The sequence below is a fragment of the Sarcophilus harrisii genome, chromosome 1 (assembly GCF_902635505.1).
Source record: "Sarcophilus harrisii chromosome 1, mSarHar1.11, whole genome shotgun sequence".
NCBI classification, from domain to species: Eukaryota; Metazoa; Chordata; class Mammalia; order Dasyuromorphia; family Dasyuridae; genus Sarcophilus; species Sarcophilus harrisii.
This window is the reverse complement of record NC_045426.1, coordinates 702,207,446-702,226,531: the sequence shown is the minus strand read 5'-3', so window position 1 is coordinate 702,226,531 and position 19,086 is coordinate 702,207,446. Positions and strand designations below refer to the sequence as shown.

The following is a 19,086-nucleotide window of genomic DNA, read 5'->3' as shown; positions in this document are numbered from 1 at the left end:
ATCACTCATGGAGTCATTGGACCTCTTCCAATGAAAGGCAAACAACTCCCCTACCGCATAATTCTAACCCTGAGGTATTTCTTGGGATACGTTCCTAGCAACAAAAGCAAACCCTTTCTGTGCTGTGGGGTTGGTCGATATTCATTCAGTCCCAAAAACACCAGATGGAGCCCCTTGGGAATACCTCGTTTGCCCAATAGATGAGGGCAGGAATCATTGTTCATTTTTATTTTCCTATGCTCGGCCTAGAACAATAATACTCTGCATATAGCAATCAATGCTCATTTTCCCTTAGAGGAATTCCTGAACAGCCAAAAAACCCACCTAACCCTTATGAACTACAATTTATCATAATGACAATAATAACTGGCACAGCTGGGAAGTGTCTGAGGCTGGATTTGAATTCAGGTCTTCCTGAATCCTGGCATAGTGCTCTATCCACTGAGCCAGTCTAGTTCAAATTTAAATTTAATTCAATTTCAATTAATTCAATTAACAAAACAAATTCAAATTCAAATTTAAAATGGGAATTATGACCCTTCCCTTATGGTATTTTGTAATGTCCGGGCTAGCTTTCTCTGAAGTCTGGAGTCTGAGCTCGAGCTCAAGCTCGAGCACACTCTCACTCGAGTCTCTCTCGAGTCTCCTTATTTCAAATCATCCTTATATACCTTATATACCTTAGTGCAATTACATCACTACAGCACACTGAGCATGTGCCAACTGTAGAACATTACATCACCACAGCACACTGAGCATGTGCCAACTGTAGAACCATTACTACATCACACTAAATACTAAGTATATGTGAACTAGAGAACCATTATCTCATCAATCCCATTGGGTTAACACCGTGCTGTAAGTATCTTTGCTTCAAGTATACTTTTCTCAGGGTTCCCCAATATCTCCAGTCCTCTAAGTATTCTAGCAATCATCCAGCACAACCTTCTCTTCTTCCGCAGGAAACTGTGAAATTAAGAGAAGCCACAGTGGATGGGGAACTAGATTTAGTGGGAAGACCCGAGTTCAAATCCTGACACAAGCATTTACCAGCTATGTGACCCTGAGCCAGTTATTTCACCTCTACCTCAGCTTCCTCATCTGTAAAATTTATTAATAGAATAAAATAAGGATAATAAATGAATAAAGATAACAAGAGTCCCTTCTAGCGTTCTAGTGAAGATCAATTAAGATCACATTTGTGAAGTCCTTTGTAAACCTTAAAATGCTCTAGAAGTTTTAGCTATTTTTATAGTTGTGGAAACTGAGACTTAGAGAGAGGAAATAACTTGGCTGCGGTTGTACAGTCTTGGAGCTAGAAGAGACTTGAGAGAAATCATCTTACTATGTTCATCTTATAGGTGAAAAATCAGGCTCGGCGGGGAAAGGGGACTTATTCCAATGTACAACAACAGATGAGGAAACTGAGGCACAAAGGGGATGAATGGTCTCTCATATCATATAATAGAGCCAGAACACCAACCCAGTTTTCTTCCCATGATACTAAAGTGTTCCTAGATCCTCAGGAACTCACTCCACAATGTACCACACACGCCATGGTCCCAATGACGCCTGTCACAGATTGAGCATCAGCTGCAAACTATTCTTTTGTAATTCCCAGGGCCGGTCTCACTGCGAGCTCATTTTGGGGGCCAGGGCCTCTGGAATGGCCTAACCACTGAGCAACCTGCTCTTTTTTAATGCTACAAAACACATCATTTCAGTTTTACGAGTCCCAGTTCCAAAATGCCCATAAATGTGATTCCAGCCACATCATCTCCTTTCACATTTAATGAAAAACAAGGGAAGAAAAGCCATTTTTAGTTATTTTTTTTCTCCTCTTCCCCCACCATCCAAAAAAGGGCAGCTTTCTCCTCTGTCAGCTTCACTGGGGCCCCAGGGAAACATTTTACAAGTTTCAATTCAAGTGAAAGCTCTTTGTTTCATTAAGGAGAGTTGTTATCCCCAGAATGGTTCTCATTTACCCAGTTATTATTGCTGGAGAAGCAGAAAAAAGTGGGGGTGTAGATGTACCCCAGGAGCAGCCGAAACTGCTCAGCAGCTGCTAACTGGAGGCGATGGTGGGCTTCCGCTCCCCCTCGGACTTCCCTCCATTCCCTCCCTTTGCACATTCCCATAAGACTCACCTCCTAGACTGCTGAAGAACCTGGATGGCGTTCAGGGCTGAGAGGTTGGGCTTGGCTTTCTGGATCCATCCGCTGAGGTCATAGCGCACGGGGTCCCGGCCCAGTTGGTGGGAAATCTCAAACTGCAAACCATGCTCACACTTGCGGAAGGCGGGGGCTTCTGAAAGAGGGACACAGCCGTGTCCAGCAGGAGAACATATACCTACGATCCCAAAGGTTGCTGAGTACTCTACATACTGCAGCTCACTGGAGTCTGTGAAATCATTACTAAAGATAGGATAATTCCCATTTCACAGATGTGGTCACTGAGGTTCAGAGACCAGATGGCTATCCCAGGTAAATCAATGGCAATTTTGGGGGCAGGAAATAGTTCCAGCCTTCTGGACTCCAGGGCTATTACTCCCCATCCACAAATAACTTCCTCAGAACTGAATTTCCTGGATAACTAATCCCCCTTCCTCTGCCAAAACGCCTTTAATTTTAACCATTTATGAAAATCTTTCTAAAACAGATTCTACTTCCACAGCTGGGAGGGTTCTTGGAAGCAATAAGTCCCCTGGAGGCAAAAGGAGTTGCTTTTCATCTTTGCATTCTAAGTGTCCACATAGTAGACCCCAATGATTTAATTGAGGGGCAGGGAAGTGTAGGGATCACTAATTGCTAAAGAATAGCAGAATTCTAGGGATTTTTGATCCCTGTGTGATAGCTGTCCAAGACCAAGAGCACAAGGAAAAAACTTTCAAGAAAAAAAGACAATCCCGGCCTCCTCTCGTTTTTAATTGACCTCCTGGCTGGGGTCAGTAGCTTATCAGGCCAGCTATGCACTGAGCCAATGCCGACGGCTCTTGTCAGGGAGAGGCTTCCTAGCCACTGCCCCTCACAGAGACCAGCAGTAGGCATCCCTGAAGAGCCCAAGACCCGGAATTAGTGGGAACCGGAAGGTTGGGATTGGAGACATGCAAGAGAAGCAGGATGACAGAGAGCGAGGGAGGGCGGCGAGGAGCGGGGAACAGATCGATCAGAGGAGCTCAAGGATTCGGCAACACTGAAGAAATGCTACCCTGTGCTCTCCATAAGGGGCGTTGCGTTCCCCTTCATGTCTGTGTCTTCCCTATGGGGGAATGTATTTCCTAATCATCAGTGTCCTCTATGTGTGTCTGTGTAATCGTATAGCATTTCCTAATGTATCTCCTAATCCTTAATGTTAAATCTGTGACGGCAAAATAGTATAGTATTCCCTAATCATCACCGTGTCTCCTAATCATCAACATCCTATATTGTAGTGTCCAGGATGGTTTTCTGGAGGATCTCACTGTAGTCTGAGCTTGAGCTCACACACACACACACACACACACACACACACACACACATACACTCGAGTCTGCTTATTTCAAGTCCTCTCGGCTCTTATATACTTTAGTACAATTACATCACTACAGCACACTGAGCATGTGCCAACTGTAGAACCATTACATCACCATGCTAAGTACTAAGTATATGTGAACTAGAGAAACATTGTCTCATCATTCATACTGAGTAAACACCTTGTTATAAGTATCCTTGCTTCAAGTATACTTTTCTCAGAGTTCCCCAATATCTGTGGTCCTCTACACTATCTGTATATCTGCATAATAGTATAGCATTTTCTAATCAATGTCCTATATGTGTCGGCATAATAATATAGTATTTCCTAATCATCAATGCTGTATACATGTGTCTGCATAATTGTATAGTATTTCCTAATCACCAATGTCCTATATGTGTGTCGACATAATAGTATAGCATTTCCTAATGTTCAATGCCTTATATGTGTGTCTGCAAAATAATATAGTATTTCCTAATGTATTTCCTAATCCTCAATGTTCTATATGTGTCTGCATAATAATATAGTATTTCCTAATCCTGAATGTCCTATATGTGTGTCTGCATGACAGCATAGTAACCTGTGGGACTGTACCCTGCATATATTGTTTTTCTGTTTTGTTTTGCTTTGCCTTTTGAGCCAATGTCTCATGTTCCAAGTTGTGTCCTCCAGTTATTAATAAAAGTAAAGACACGGATGTGGGCTCATGGGACAGGAGGCTGAGCAAGTCTGAACCCACATAATGCCTGGAACCTGCATGCGGTAACTTTCCTAGGGCCTTCCACAAAAGGGATCCTAGAGGAGAGATGGATGAACAAAGAAGTGCAAACCGGTACTTATATAAGGCAGAGTATTTCAGGGAACTCCCATCAGGGGAGATTTCCAGAGACAGACTTGGGAAACGGGCTTCAAAGAGCTTCGGAATCATGCTGAAGCAAAGGGATTTAATCTGAGAAGTCCGTGGGTCTGGCTGGATTCAGCCGAGGGGGTCTGTGGTAACCGGCCAACAGAACTCACAGAATCTCTGCTCAGCCTTTGATTCGAAATTCCTTCAAAGCCTGCCCGTGACCTTGGGCAAAATAAGCATTTTTCAGAATAGGGTCATCCTCTTCCCAGAGCTGGGAGGACTCTACACTGCTGCGGGCAGCTCGGGGAGCTGTGATGGGGACGTGAAACGATGGGGGGTGGGAGGACAGCCAGGGTCGGGCGAGCTCCCCGCCCCAGGACAATGACAAAGCTTCCAAGGTGGCCATCCTGGAGGACAGGGCCACTTAGCTTTGGAGAAGCTGCCAGCTGCTAAGCAGGTGGAGGGGCTCGGCCCCACAGGAGGCTCCCTGCATCCTCCTCTCCCCTGCAGGTGCACCTGCTTTTTGCACAAGCATGTTTCTCCATGTTCAACAAATCCCTTTAAATGCCCCGGGGACACTCAGTACATTTTGGAGTCCTGAGCTATAAAGCTAAGGCTTCTTTGTTACCTTGAATCCCTGAGCGCATCTGTTCTTAAATCTGACTGTTCATGGTAGCATGCCTGAGAATCTTAGGCCGGGATTCAGGGTTCAAATCTAACCTTAGAAACTGATCTGCTGTGTGATCGCCTATAAGTCATTTAGCTTTTCTGAGCCTCAGTTTCTTTATCTGTAAAATGGGAACAATGATTTCCATTAGAGCGCCATTCTCTCCCTGTCCAGGGGTGGTGTGAGGAGCTAAGGAGGAAAACCTAAAAGACCTTGTAAATGTCCTTTATTATAGCAAACACTTACTAAGCTTTCAGGCCTCCAAAGCACTTTGCATAGGTCATCCTCCCTTCACAATAACCCCATCAGGAAGGTGCTTTTATCACCCTCATCTTCCAGAAGAGGAAACTGAAGTTTTGAATGGTTAAATGACATCCCAGAGACACTAAGTGAGAATGTACTTAGGTAGGATTTGAATCCAGGACTATCTTGACCCCAAATCAGGCCTCCATCTAGCGGCAATCGTCATTAGCTTCCTAAAATACAACCTGACAAAGCTTCTATTTAGGCTGACTTTGGAGCTCGCAGTTACAAAGGGCAGACAGAACAGCCACCCACCTCCAGTCCATCACCAACTGTCGCTGAGCTCTGCTGTCCTCGCTCGGCAGGATGTCCCCACACTAGTGCTCAGCTGAGCCTGAGATACATCATCAGGGTTCATTATGAAGCATCGGAGTACAACTTTAGTGGGACTACATGGGATGCAAATCCCGACAGCGGTACTCCTCTGCTCAAAAAGCCTCACTGGCTCCCTATTCTTTCTATCATTGTACAGCATTTATATCTGTCCTTGGCTCATGAGTTTAAATTTGAACTTGGATTCAAGTCTTACCTCTAAAACTCACTACCTCCAGGACTACAGTCAAGTCATTGATCTCCCTTTGCCTCAGTTACTTCATTTGTCAAATGATGCATTTAGAGTCAGTAGCTTCTGTGCTCCCATCCAGCCCTAGAGCCTGAGTGCTGTGTCTTTGCACAATCTTTCTACTTCACTGACCTAGTAGAGGCAGACATGGAGTCAGGAAGACCCTCCTTGAATCCACCTCTCACTGTAGCTGAAAGATCATAAACACTTCTTCTCTCCGCTTCAGTTTCCTTCTCCATAAAATGGAGATAACAATATTCATCCTTCTGAGCTCAATGAATTGTCACTCAATTTGTTAACGGACTTTTTGATTTATTTTTTTTTTCTGACGCAATTGGGATTAAGTGACTGAGACCAGATTTGAACTCAGGTCCTCCTGACTTCAGGGCTGGTGCTCTATCCACTACACCAACGAGCTGCTCTAGACTTTTTAATTTATTAAGGGCCTACTATGTGCCAGACACTATGCAAAGTGCTTTAAATGTTATCTTATTTGAGCCTCACAACCACCCTGGGAAGTAGGTACTATTATTGTCCCCATTTTACAGATGAGGAAGCTGAGGTAGATCATGGTGAAGGGCCTTGCCCAAGGTCATATAGCTAAAGAAGTGACTGGGGCTGAATTAGAATCCAGGCCCACTGAGTTACTTTATAGCTTTGGAAACCTGCTAGTCCCCTGCAGGTGGTCAGTGATAACTTCAACTGTATGAATAAAAAGAACAAATGAACAAACAAATGAATGATTAATGATGTCTAGTGATGACATTAACAAAGTATAGTTTTGCTATAGCAAAATTAGCTATTATATATATTATAACGTTATAATATAATATATATAATATTGTATATTATATAGCTATTAAATAGCTATTAGCAAAATATAATTTTGCTATAGCAAAATTAGCTATTATATATTATATATAATGTATATATTATAATATATTATATTATATATAATATTATATATTATATAGCTATTAGCAAAATATAGTTTTGCTCCATTACCCACACACACACACATACACACTTACCATCAGCGCCAACTTCCTTCTTCTCAAAGGCTAAACACAAGCGATCCATCACAGCACTGTCACCAGAGCCCTCGACCTGGACCTCCTCATCCAGGACCCAGAGAAGGCCTTTGGGCTCCTCTGCTTGGCCCGCAACTGGAACCCGCACCTGGCAGGGAGACAGCCCCACTTAAGCCTGCTGAGAGGACCTGGGGGTCAGGCTACTCCCCATGGGTTGGGACTAGCTCTTCTTCCATCCTGCCAGAGGAAGGGCAGGTGTTGGTCTGGACTCCTGAAGCTTATGGCCTACAACTCTGTCTTTTCAAAATCATTTATGGATTCCTCACAAGAGACAGCCGTCTGCCATTCTCGGAGCTCTAGATCATGGAGACAATTCTCCAAGAAAATTTAGCTAAATTTTCTCCAGGAGAAACTTGGTTTCCTTAAAGGTTAAGTCACTAAAAGGATGACCCTGAGATGTGAGGTTTTGCAATGACCTTCCCAGGTTTCAAAAAACCAGGTCAGTAGAAAGTTAGAAGCCCTAGGATACTGACCAATCCATAGGCATGACGGCAAAGCATCAAAATGATCATTAATTATTTTTAATTAAATATCAATCACTGCTTTAATTAATTAAATTAATCCATTATCCAGGCTTTTTTAAAACATTATTTTCATTTCACCCACATCACAATCAGAATTAAAAAGAAAGAGGGAGGAAAAAAAGCAATTTAGCAAAACCAACCAACACAACAACTGAGTCTGAAAATCTACATGATGGTTTGAAAGTTAGTAGCTTCCCAATGGGATTCCGGTTCCCGTCTTTCACTCGGCTTCCTCACCAGACTGAGTGGAGCGAATCTTGAGTCATTCTCCCCAACAAAATGAATGGGATTTGACCCAATGGCCCAGGTAACTTCCAGACGCAGAGTCAAAAATCATGAAATTTAGAGCTGGGAGAAAGCTTACAGGTCACCTAGTCAATTTTACGGATCAGGAAACTGAAGCTCATAAATTCTGTGACTTGTCCAAGGTCACGCAGGTCATATCAAAGCTAAGATATGGTCCCATTTCCTCTGATCCCCGGCTCGGGGCCGTTTCTATTGCCTCGTGATGCCTCATGACACTCTTTCCACAGGAGCCCCAAGTTCTTTCCTTCAAATAAAATAGTGTCTCCTCTGAGAGGGTATTTTATTTCAAAGCAGTGGGAAAGTCATGGTTCACAGAACTGAAATTCAAGGCACAGCAAAGAGCAGGGAACACATGAAAGGGGAGAATGAATGACTTTAGCAGAGTTTCAGAAAACTGAAAGAGAGTTGGAGAAGAGCAATAAAAATGTCAAATGGGCAGAAGAGATTGATGGACAGTGGAAGACTTTCAATTGGCAGCTTAGCCAACCATTGCCTAAAGTAAAACTAAAAACTGTCTCCAGAAGACCCGGGGTTCTTCTAGGGTGTCCTGGCAAGGAGAAAGAAAAGGAAAAAGAAAATTTGGAAATCTGATGCCAGTCATGGGTGAAGGGAAAAAATGGATGAATGCCAAGTGCTTAGTACATGTCAGGCATTGGGCTTAGAGGTATAGAGAATATATAGAAAGAGAAGATATAGATTTAGATATCTATCTATATTGGTATATATGCATATAGAGAGAGAGACAGAGACAAAACAACAGAAACAGAGAGAGAGAGAGAAAGGGAGAGAGGGAGGGAGAGAAGCAACTTTAAGAATTGGGACCCATGATGCTCAGCTTCTCACCTGGGAGAGATTCTGGTCAATGATTGCCACCGTGGTCCTTGGGGAGAACTCTGGGAGATCAAAAGGAACCGCCACCTTTTCCTAGAAGACAGTATTTAAAAGTTGAATATCTGATAGGGATGTTCAATAAACTTCTAGAGGACAAAAGGACATCTAACTCGTGGCTTTCTTTAGCTTTGTGTCTGTCAGTAGAAAGCCTTTAGAGAGAAAGATCAATGTTCCACAACCAGTCGTCTCTGAATATATCCCGTCCAACTCTACCAATATTAGAAGCCTCAAATGACCATACTCTCTAAGCCTGTGGAAACCCCCATACCCATCTCTGCAAGTCCAGCAATATTAGTATGGGAAGGGTGTAAACCAATATTTCACTCACCAGTCACTACTTCCCTCTGAGGCTACCCACCCCAAGCAAAATTACACTTTTCTTTCTCGGGGCTCAAAGAGACCATAGCTTCTTTTGTATCTTTCCTGGTTCAGTATATCGGGGTCTATTTTTTGTTTCATCATTGATATGGGTGCCATTTTCCATCCCAATCCTGTTGGTGGCAATGTAAGCTTAATAGCACTAGTTATATTTTGTGGAGAAGCAATATGGAGACCATTAGGATGTTGACCTTGAAGCCAGGACAATGTTGCTCAGTCATATCTGATTCTCTGTGACCCCATTTGGGGTTTTCCTGGCTAAGACACTGGAGGGGTTTGCCACTTCCTTCTCCAGCTCATTTTACAGATGAGGAAACTGAAGCAAACAGGATGAAGTGATTTACACACAGCTAAGTATCTGAGGTGGAAGTTAAACTCATGTAGATGAATCTTCCAGGTTCAAAGCCCAATGCTTTGTGCGCCTAGTGGCCCTGACTCCTACCCAGGAGTTCCTACTACAAAATCCCATTGAACAGCATGCATGAGTCAAAGGGCTATTGAAGCAGACAAGTGCCGCTCTGGATGCCCTGGGCAGCTCCTTCCCTCTCCAGGAAGCTTTCCTGATCCCTACTCCTACACCCAATTATCCATCTCTTTCTTCTTCTCCAAAGTCCTTTAATTTTATTTTCTGTATCCATTTTCTATCCTCCCCAAAGGATTTAAGTTCATTGAGGTCAGGGATTCTTTTCAGCTCTGTCTGAATCTTCTGGGCCTAGGATAGCACCTGGCTCAGCTTAATAAATGCTTATTGAACGTATTTCCTAAGTCTCAGAGATTCATCAAGAAATGGCCACCAGAGGTCCCCTGTGATCTCTGTTCTTGGCTACATTCTCTCACTCCATCCTCCCAGAATCCTAAGGCAAGCTGGGTAGCCCCCTCATCCCAGGCTTACTAGTTAGTTTGGTTTGCCTCACTAGCCTTCACTTGTAAAGACATAAGCCAATCTCAGGGCAATTATTTCTTTAAAGACAGCATGCTTATTGAACTTACCTTATGCCTAAAAGCACACTCCTATATGTTTGGAAAACTGCTATCTTTGTCCTGGGGCAAGGAAGTACATGTACAAGGAAGACTTTGTCGCCCAGGAAATTCTTGGGGGGTCTTATGAGGGCAATGGGGAATCAAGTGGCTTTTGGCTTGAATACCCACAAAAGATGTTGAAATAAATCAAGGCAAGTGAAACACTTAGAAAACCAGCCAAAGGTCCCAGCCTTCCCAGGGTTCTACAAGGGTGTACGATCAGTCCCGGAACCTGCCTTTTCTGTGACCCCAGAGCCTGCTGGGGCTTCCCCGGGCAAACTGACTGCATGCCCACAGCTCTCCCTTGCAAGGCTGGAAGGAAAAGGAGAGGCCAACGTACCCAGAGCTAGAGCTCGAGACACAAATTTGGATTCAGAAAGTCTTCCTGTTCAGTGTCAGAGGCTAACCAAGCGGAAGAAACCCACACGCCACTAAACAAACGGCAAACAGGGCTGTCATCCTCAATACCTTGAATCATGAGTATGTCTCTTTTTCCTCAGTTTTCTTAAATCAGGAATTAACTTAACCCAACATCTTTGCACTCCCCAACGTGGACCAGGCCAAGCCCAGCACTCTGGTGTCAAGGAAAGGAACATAGTCCTTGGCTGGCTGAATATATAGGATAGAACCACATTGTGTGGGCAGAATAGTCTGTAAGACAAGATTGCTATATGGCAAGTTGGTTTTGTTCAACTATGTTTTTTCTATTACAAATTACAATTCACTGTTAGAGAATGAAAGATAGGTACGATTGGAGATAACAGCAATACAAAAATAAGTGACATCACTTATTTGTGCACCTGATCCATCAACTAATTTTTTTAATTGAGCAGAATAAGAAAAGAGTTTGATTCCATAAATAATAGGGAGTTATCCTATGTTCTTGAGCTAAGATGGGGACACTTAATTACCATTCAACAAACATTCACTTGGCACCTTCTATATGCCATCTTCTGGGAATATAGAGACAAAAATGAATGATCCCTTATTCTTTTCCGAAATTCTGCCAAAATATCTTCTGCTGGGAATTGGTTACACCCCAAATATTTGTGGGTGCTGTCCCTCCAAAACCAGCTCAGAGACTTGATCTGGTGTTGATCTGAGGGACACCAGGAGGAGCTCAGATAAAGACCTATCTACTCTCCACTACCTTGGCTCCTCCCCCATGATCCCTTATCCTCAAGGAATATACTCTCTCTTGGAAATGGAGTTTAAATATATATATTTTTTACTATGTTTAACTTATATTGGATTACTTGCTATCTAGAGTAGGGGAAAGGGGAAAGGGGAGAAATTAGAACATAAGGTTTTTCAAGGATCAGTGTTGAAAAATTATTTTGCTTATGTTTTGAAAATAAAAAACTTCAATAATAATAATCATAAAAAAATATTGAAACCATTTTTTAAAAAAGGAAATGGAGTTTAAAGAAGAATTTTTGAAACCAGTGAAAAGTTTCCCATTCTTCCTCCTGGCTCATCCTTTCAGGAAAACACAGTTAAAGACCCTCCATATCCTCAAGGTTGCTACCCAGGACCTCACCTCCCTATACCGCTCCACTTCTGCCTCAAACTTCTTCCGGAAGAACAAGGCCTGCAGCCGCTCGTGGACGTAATTGTGGCAAAGCTCCTCGAAAGTAGCTGCCCGCTCCTTCTTCTGGTGCCGGGGGTTGTGGAAGCCCGGGCTGTCCACCACCATGATGGAGAACAAGGAGAGATCATTGGAAGCTAAGGACCTGGGGGAAGAGGAGGGAGGGAAGTATCAGAAAAAATGGCGATGGCAGCCCATCATCACCTGGTGGAAGGAGCTTCCCCTGGGCCTTGGGACTGGCCTTTCCCAGGTCCTTTCTGAGAATCGGGCACCTGGGAGGTTTCAGCATAGCTTTAGGTAGGTGAGAGCAGCCCTTGTTTCCAACCTTATCCATTAGTGTCTCTGGCTACATTCATGCTGATTCTTCTCCCCTTGGAACTCAGATCTGGGCCCTGAGAATAAGCTTAACTTCCTCGACCCATTTAAAAATTTCCACATCAGTTTGCGAGGACAGGGAGACACCTGAGTCACTGTTCTTGGGCTCAGCTAGCAATGAACTGCATCTCCCAATGTGAGCTCCTCGGGGTCGGGGATTCTACAGCTTAGCATAAGAGACCTTAATACTAATCTTAATTCTGCTCTATACAATGTGTGTGACTTTGCAAAAGTCATTGCTCTCTGGGCCTCAGAAAACGAAGGAGTCGGTGAATGAACCTTATTTAGGTTACAGGATCTATCGCACGTCAAAGAGGAGGGAGACTGAGGCCCCAAAAAAGGAACCTGACCTGCCCAAGATCATTCAACTAGGAAAGAGCAGAACTAAGATGGGACCTGAGTCCTATCTCCCAAATCAGTGCTCTTCCTACTAGCCCACACGCGCTCAACTTTCCAAACGAATGAAGAAGGAAGGAATAAATGAATAGACAAATGAGCACATGGACAATTAAATCTCTACTGTCCTAAAGGACACTCTCCAGCCCCAAGGAGAGGTCCTCAGTAGACAGGAAAGCCCTTGGAGGTGGATTCTGCTGATGCATCTCTGCAGCCTCTGACAAACGCTGTGATTTGGAAATTGTGCTCCACACTCCTGGTGATTTACCTCTGGTGATTTCCCGGCAGCTCCACAAAAGCTGCAACATCTCCACGACTTTGTTGAAACATATGTTTTCTAGCCTGATGCGCTGGATCACTGTCAGAATTACTTAAGAGGCTGGAATGGCCCAGTGCCCGGGACGTCGCCAAAGTGAAGGCTCCTTCTAGGTCTGGCCCTGCAGCCTCCAACCCTCCAGAACTCAGATGCAAAACCAGGCCCCCTTCCTCTGACATAAAGTCATGGCTGAGTGGTCTGTAAAGGGTCGTAGAGCCACCCAGCAGGGGAGAAGAAAGACCATGGCCAAGAAGACTGGCTATGACCTGGAGCTATTGGAGAGGTGTTGTGGGATTTTGAGGAAAATCATTCCATCTCTCTGGACCTCAGTTTTCTTATCTCTTAAATGGGCATTTTTACATTTGCTCTTCATCTCTGCAGAAATGTTTTATTAAATTGTAAGTGACAGTAAATCCAGAGGCCAATAATGGGAGGAGTCAGTGGATCACAGCCTCTTTGGCAACCACCATGATAAGTATTGTTGGGAGAAGGGAGGGGAGAGAGAGAATGAGAAAGGAGAAAAAAAAGAAAGAGAGAGAGGAAGGAAGGAAGGAAGCAGAGAAAGAATGAAAGAAAGCAGAGAATGAAAGAAAAAGAGAGAAAGAAAGCAGGAAAGAATGAAAGAAAGCAGAGAATGAAAGAGAAAGAAAGAGAGAAGGAAGGAAGGAAGGGAGGAAAGAACAAAAGAAAGCAAAGAATGAAAGAGAAAGAAAGAGAGAAGGAGAGAAGGAGAGAAGGAAGGAAGGAAGAAGGAAATGAGAGCGAGAGAGAAATTGTAATAGAAAGAAAGAGGAGCCACTGGTCAGGAAGAAAGAGGACATGAGGGTAGAAACAAATGGCTGCAGCCAAGGTATCCCTAAAGATGCTCAGAAAAGATACCTGACCCATTGGATGGATCGGCTAGTAACAGTTGTGGGAGGACACATCTCATCTTGTCTCCCTATCACACAGCCCTCTGGTGGCATCTTTTGCTCCTTCCTGTTTGTGTAGGGTTGGTGGTTTTGGAATGGACCTAGGATTTCACAGACATCAAGAATTCCCAGAGGAGGAAATGCTCTCCACCAATGCATGTCTGCATCTACTCGATAATTCCTAGTGTTAAGTGTCTGCCAGGATGTGACTTGCTCAGGGTCACCGTCCCTAAGGTTCAGATGTGGAACTTGAAGACTTGAGGTCTCCTTGGCTCTGAACTCAGCTTTCTTCTCAGCTAGTCAGTTAGTAGACTAACTACCCTGACAAGCACAGGTCATCTGTTCTTCGTATATATATTCTATATTTATTTCAAATGGGATAATATTTGTAAAGTGTCTTGCCAACCTTCAAGCACTACATAAATGCTATTTGTTATTATTTTGGTATTTGTTATTTATAATTTGGTATAAATGCTATTTGTCGTTATTGTTGGTGGCCATATTTATTATTCTATTTATTAGTTATTTGTATATTTAAATATATTTATGTATTGTTATTGTTATTTTTTATAATTTTTTGGTGCTATCTTCTCTGTGCTGATGTGACACCATCTTTAGTAGCAGGAATTGTGTTATCCTTTATCTCAATGGCTCCAACACCCCCAAGTATACCCTGAACACAGAAGGTATTTAATAATATTTGAACTCAATTGAGTGGGTTCCTTGGTGTGAGAAGTCAGGGATCTACCCCAGAGGCTTAGGAGAATATGCACTAATTTATATATTTTTTTAAATTTCTCAATTAAATGGAAGCTTCCTGCGGACAGGAGCCGATTTTATTTTGTCTTTTTGTTTCAGGTGCCCAGCCTAGAGTGAGCATTTCTTGGGCTGAATTCGATAACAGAATAAAAGATTCCCAGTGAACAGCAATGTACAGACCAGTGTGTGCTCCAAGGCCACCCCTCAGCTCATTCAGGAAGGGTCAAAGGGGCTTAGGAAGAAACCTAGTTCTTCCATTGGCTAACTACACATCCACAATAATAATAACAATAATAGTTGACTTGTGAATATAGTGCCTCCTATGTGCCAAGAACTGTGCTAAGTGGTTTTTACAAATATTGTCTTATTTGATCCTCTCATCAATCTAAGAGGTAGGTACTATTATTATCCCCATTTTACAGGTTAGAAACTGAGGCATGTAGAGATAAAAGGACTTTCCCAGAATCACACAGCTAGTAAGTATCTAAGGTTAGATTTGAATTCAGATCTTCCTAACCCCAATCCCCATGCTCCCTGCCTTGCCCCATCTGGCTGCCCCAGACCATGATGAAGAGAGGTGAACATTATCCAATGCAGCCTCCATACCTGTTGATAAGCGACACTATGACAGTGAACAGTTCTTCATAGAGACCCGCAGCCATGCCTTGCACACACTCCACACCCGTCATTTTGGGCCCTGCAACAAACGAGAAGAAGGACCAGGAATGACCTCATGCCCATTTGTTTCCAGCTTCCATTCCTCTCCCACCCTCCCATGTCCTCGACCCTCTGGCCCAACTCTGCTATGGGCTACATCTTGAACACATCCTGCAGTTTCCCATCACTGAGCCTTTGTCCATCCTGTGGTCTGTCTTGTGCCGCGGTGTTTTCCCTTTCCATTCAACTGAATTCCTACCCATATTTTTGTTGGTTTTTTACACTGACTTAGTGCTTCCTGACTGACCAAAGCCTGATTCCCATAACAACTTCAAGAAACAAGAATCATCATTACAATTTACCAAAGATGGAAAATGTGGCCCAGGAGGCCATGTGATGGCAGAACTGGGGACCCACCAAAGCCTTTTGGATTCATGTCACAAGGATCATTTCCATCACACTCCAGGAGTTCAAAACAAAGGGGAGAAGCGGAGGAAATATAATGAAGAGAGATAAGGATTTAATTCTATTTTTAGAGGATAACACATCAAATGATGGAATAGGCTGAAATTGGAAGACCAAATACATCCAAAAGGGTCTTAAAAATGGGAGAAACTGACAGGAGAAAGAGCTACTTTGGAAGGCAGAACCTGAGCTCCTCGGAAGTTGGGACTGTTTCATTCTCCATATTTGTATTCCCCGTGCTTAGTAGAGCATCTGATACTTTGTAGGCGCTTAATAAATGCTTGTGTGGGTTGACTGATTGGGGCCATAAGTTTCCTCTCCCTAGATGTCTTCAAGCAAATACTAGGTGACTCTGTGTTGGAGTTGCTGCAGAGGATTCATGGTTGACTCAATGACTTTGGGAATGGTGGTAGTGGTGAGGATGATGAAGGTGGTGATGGTGATGGGAGTGATGGGGGTAGCATTGCTAATGATGATGATGGTGTTGCTGCTGCTGTTGCTGGTAGTGGAAATCTCCACTCTAATTCTCCTCTAAGGCTTCATCATAGTATGAATAATTGTACTCTATATGTAGAACTTCTCCAAGGCTCTACCCATAGAGTGCAATCTTGACCAGATCTTGCCAAACTGGAAAGGCTTCAAATATAGACCCAGAAATATATGATTGTTCTCTGAGGACTGACCTAGCTAATGTCAAAGAGACTCATCACTACATTGACCACAGAATAAATAATTTTCTTGTCCTACATCTCACAAAGACCTTTTCATAAAGAACGGGTTATATATTGGTGAATTGAGGACTCTTAATGATGAAATGATGACTGCTTGGAGCATCCAAGTTTCAGTATTAATGAGAATACAATATATCTAAAATCTACGAAAAGAGAGAACTGTTGCGTTATTCCAGTACAGATAACCTTGTATTACTAAAAATCATCACTGAAACTCGAGGCAGAAAAATTACCTACTAAGTTTATAGATAAGGGAAGAAGAGATCATGACCAAGTTAGAAATGGAAGGTTCACAGGAGGTAAGTGGATAATTTTGATTACAGAAAATTAAAATATTTTTGTATAAACAAAACCGATAAAGTCAAAATTAGAAGAAAAAGAAGAAATTGGGGGAAATTCATAACAAATTACTCTGAAAAAAGGTCTCACTTCTCAAATATATAGGGAACTAAGTCAAATTTATAAATTAAAAAAAAATAAGAACCATTATTCAACTGATAAATGGTCAAAGGCTATGAAGAAGCAGTTTTCAGAAGAAATCAAAGCTTGATCACTATGAAAAAAAATATTCTAAATCATTAATAAGAATAGAAATGCAAATTAAAACAACTCTGAGGTAAGTACCTCTCACCCATCAAACTAAGATGACAGAAAAAAAGGAGATATGGAAAAGCAAGGACATTAATGCACCATTGGTAGAAATGTGACCTGGTCCATCCATTCAGGAGAACCATTTGGAACTGTCTAATGGTCTATAAAATTGTGCAAACCCTTTAACCCAACAATATCCCTACAAGTCTAAACCCCAAGGAGATCAAAGAAAATGGAAATGGGATCTGTATAAACAAAACTATTTATAGCAGCTCAGTGACAAAGAAGTGATGGAGATTGGAGAATGGCTGAACAAGTTGTGGTCTATGATTTTAATGCAATACTATTAAACTATGAGAAATAATGAGCAGGATGGCAACTTCAGGAAAACCTGGAAAGATTTATATGAACTGATGTAAAGTGAAATGAACAGAACCGAGAGAACATTGTACACAGTGACAACAATGTTGCAAGTACCAACTAGGAAAGATTTAACCACTCTAATCAATGCAAAAATCCTCCACAACTCTAAGGGATTCAGAATGAAATGTGCTATCCATCTCCTGATGGACTCAGAGGGCAGAGGGAAACATAGTTTCCCCCTTTATTTTTTGGTAGCTAGTGTAGAAATATGATTGATGTGACTTCGTATATATAACAGATAGCACATTTCTTGCCTTCTTAATAGGTATGGGAGGAGGAGAGGAAGAAAGAGAGAATTTGGAAATGAAAATAAAAATGAATTATTTTTTAAAGAATCTCAGAGCTGGAAGGGAACTTCAGAGTCCATTTAGCCCAATCAGGATGTCACAAGAATCTCATTTATAGAAGCGGTCTTCTAGCCATCCCTTAAAGACCCACAATGGAAAAGGCCCAGTAACTCTCAAGGCAGCCCATTCCACTTGGGGGCAGCCATATTTTTAGGGAGGTCCCATTATCATTTAGCCTAATCTTGCCTCTGCCATTGCTACCCAGAGTCCCAGGTTCTACCTCCTGAGGCTAAGCAGAAAAGGGCTAATCTCTCCACAAATGACAGCCCCTTCATTTACCTGAAGACAGGGGTTCTGTCTCCCTTATCAGCACTTTTCTCTGATCATACTTTCCAAAGTCACTCAGAGATTAGAAGGCTGGATTGCCCTGATTCTTGCCTAGTAAGCTACCATCTGTCCCAAGCTTATAGTCAATGTGTTGTAAAATGTAGTAAAAGCAGAATTTGGGCTGAAATCCCTCCATCTTGACCCCTAAATCCCACTCACCCAATGCCCATGTGTTCCTAATACTATGCACATATTCTAACTCAAGAAAGCACTGGGCTGGGATGGCCGAGCATTATTCCTGCATCCCGGGAAGCATTTCCAGCCTTGCTTTAAGCCCAGAATCTGATACAGTTGCTAGGAAACCCACAGGCTCCTGGTATCTCTCCTAATCCTGACAAGTCCCTCTGTGGCTGCCTCTCTGCAGCTCAGGCCCAGGCCTACAAGGTGAGATATCTATGCACACACACAGAAGAGGAAGGACAAAGGCCTTTTATGCAGAGAGAGCTCCTGGAAGAATCCTGAGCAGGCAAAGAAAAGAAAGGAGAGCAAAAGAGACCAGAGCCCATCAGAACTGCATCACCTGCTCGGCACCTGTGCTGTCTAAACAGGGCCCCAAAGGGCTTTGGGAACAAGAGGCTTTGCAGAGGAGTTAGCAGCCACAACTAGGAAGGGCATGAAGGAAAGGAAGGAAAGAAGGAAGGAAGGAAGAAAGAAGGAAGGAAGGAAGGAAGGAAGAAAGAAGAGAAGGAAGGAAGGAAGGAAGGAAGGAAGGAAGGAAGGAAGGAAGGAAGGAAGGAAGGAAGGAAGGAAGGGAAGGAAGGAGGGAGGGAGGAAGGAAGGAAGGAAGGAAAGAAGGAAGGAAGGGAAGGAAGGAGGAAAGGAAGAAAGGAGGGAAGGAAGGAAGGAGGGAAGGAAGGAAGGAAGGGAAGGAAGGAGGGAGGGAAGAAAGGAGGGAAGGAAGGAAGGAGGGAGGGAAGGAAGGAGGGAGGGAAGGAAGGAGGGAGGGAGGGAAGGAGGGAAGGAAGGAGGGAGGGAGGGAAGGAAGGAGGGAGGGAAGGAAGGAGGGAGGGAGGGAAGGAGGAGGGAAAGAGGGAGGGAAGGAGGGAGGGAAGGAAGGAAAGAGGGAGAGAGGGACAGAGGAAGGGAGGGAGGGAAGGAGAA

General features: G+C 43.2%; 1 protein-coding gene across 1 annotated transcript in view; it reads right to left on the bottom strand.

Moving 5' to 3' along the window:
- The window catches only part of MYO18B (myosin XVIIIB), a 305,294-nt gene that overhangs the window by 199,292 nt on the left and 86,916 nt on the right, over positions 1 to 19,086 (bottom strand). The window contains exons 13-17 of the mRNA XM_031948810.1: positions 15,051 to 15,141; positions 11,640 to 11,832; positions 8,654 to 8,734; positions 6,921 to 7,068; positions 2,148 to 2,307 (exon numbers count right to left, since the gene is read on the bottom strand). Coding sequence (XP_031804670.1) covers positions 2,148 to 2,307; positions 6,921 to 7,068; positions 8,654 to 8,734; positions 11,640 to 11,832; positions 15,051 to 15,141 — 673 coding nt within the window. The remainder of the gene's footprint in view (positions 1 to 2,147; positions 2,308 to 6,920; positions 7,069 to 8,653; positions 8,735 to 11,639; positions 11,833 to 15,050; positions 15,142 to 19,086) is intronic.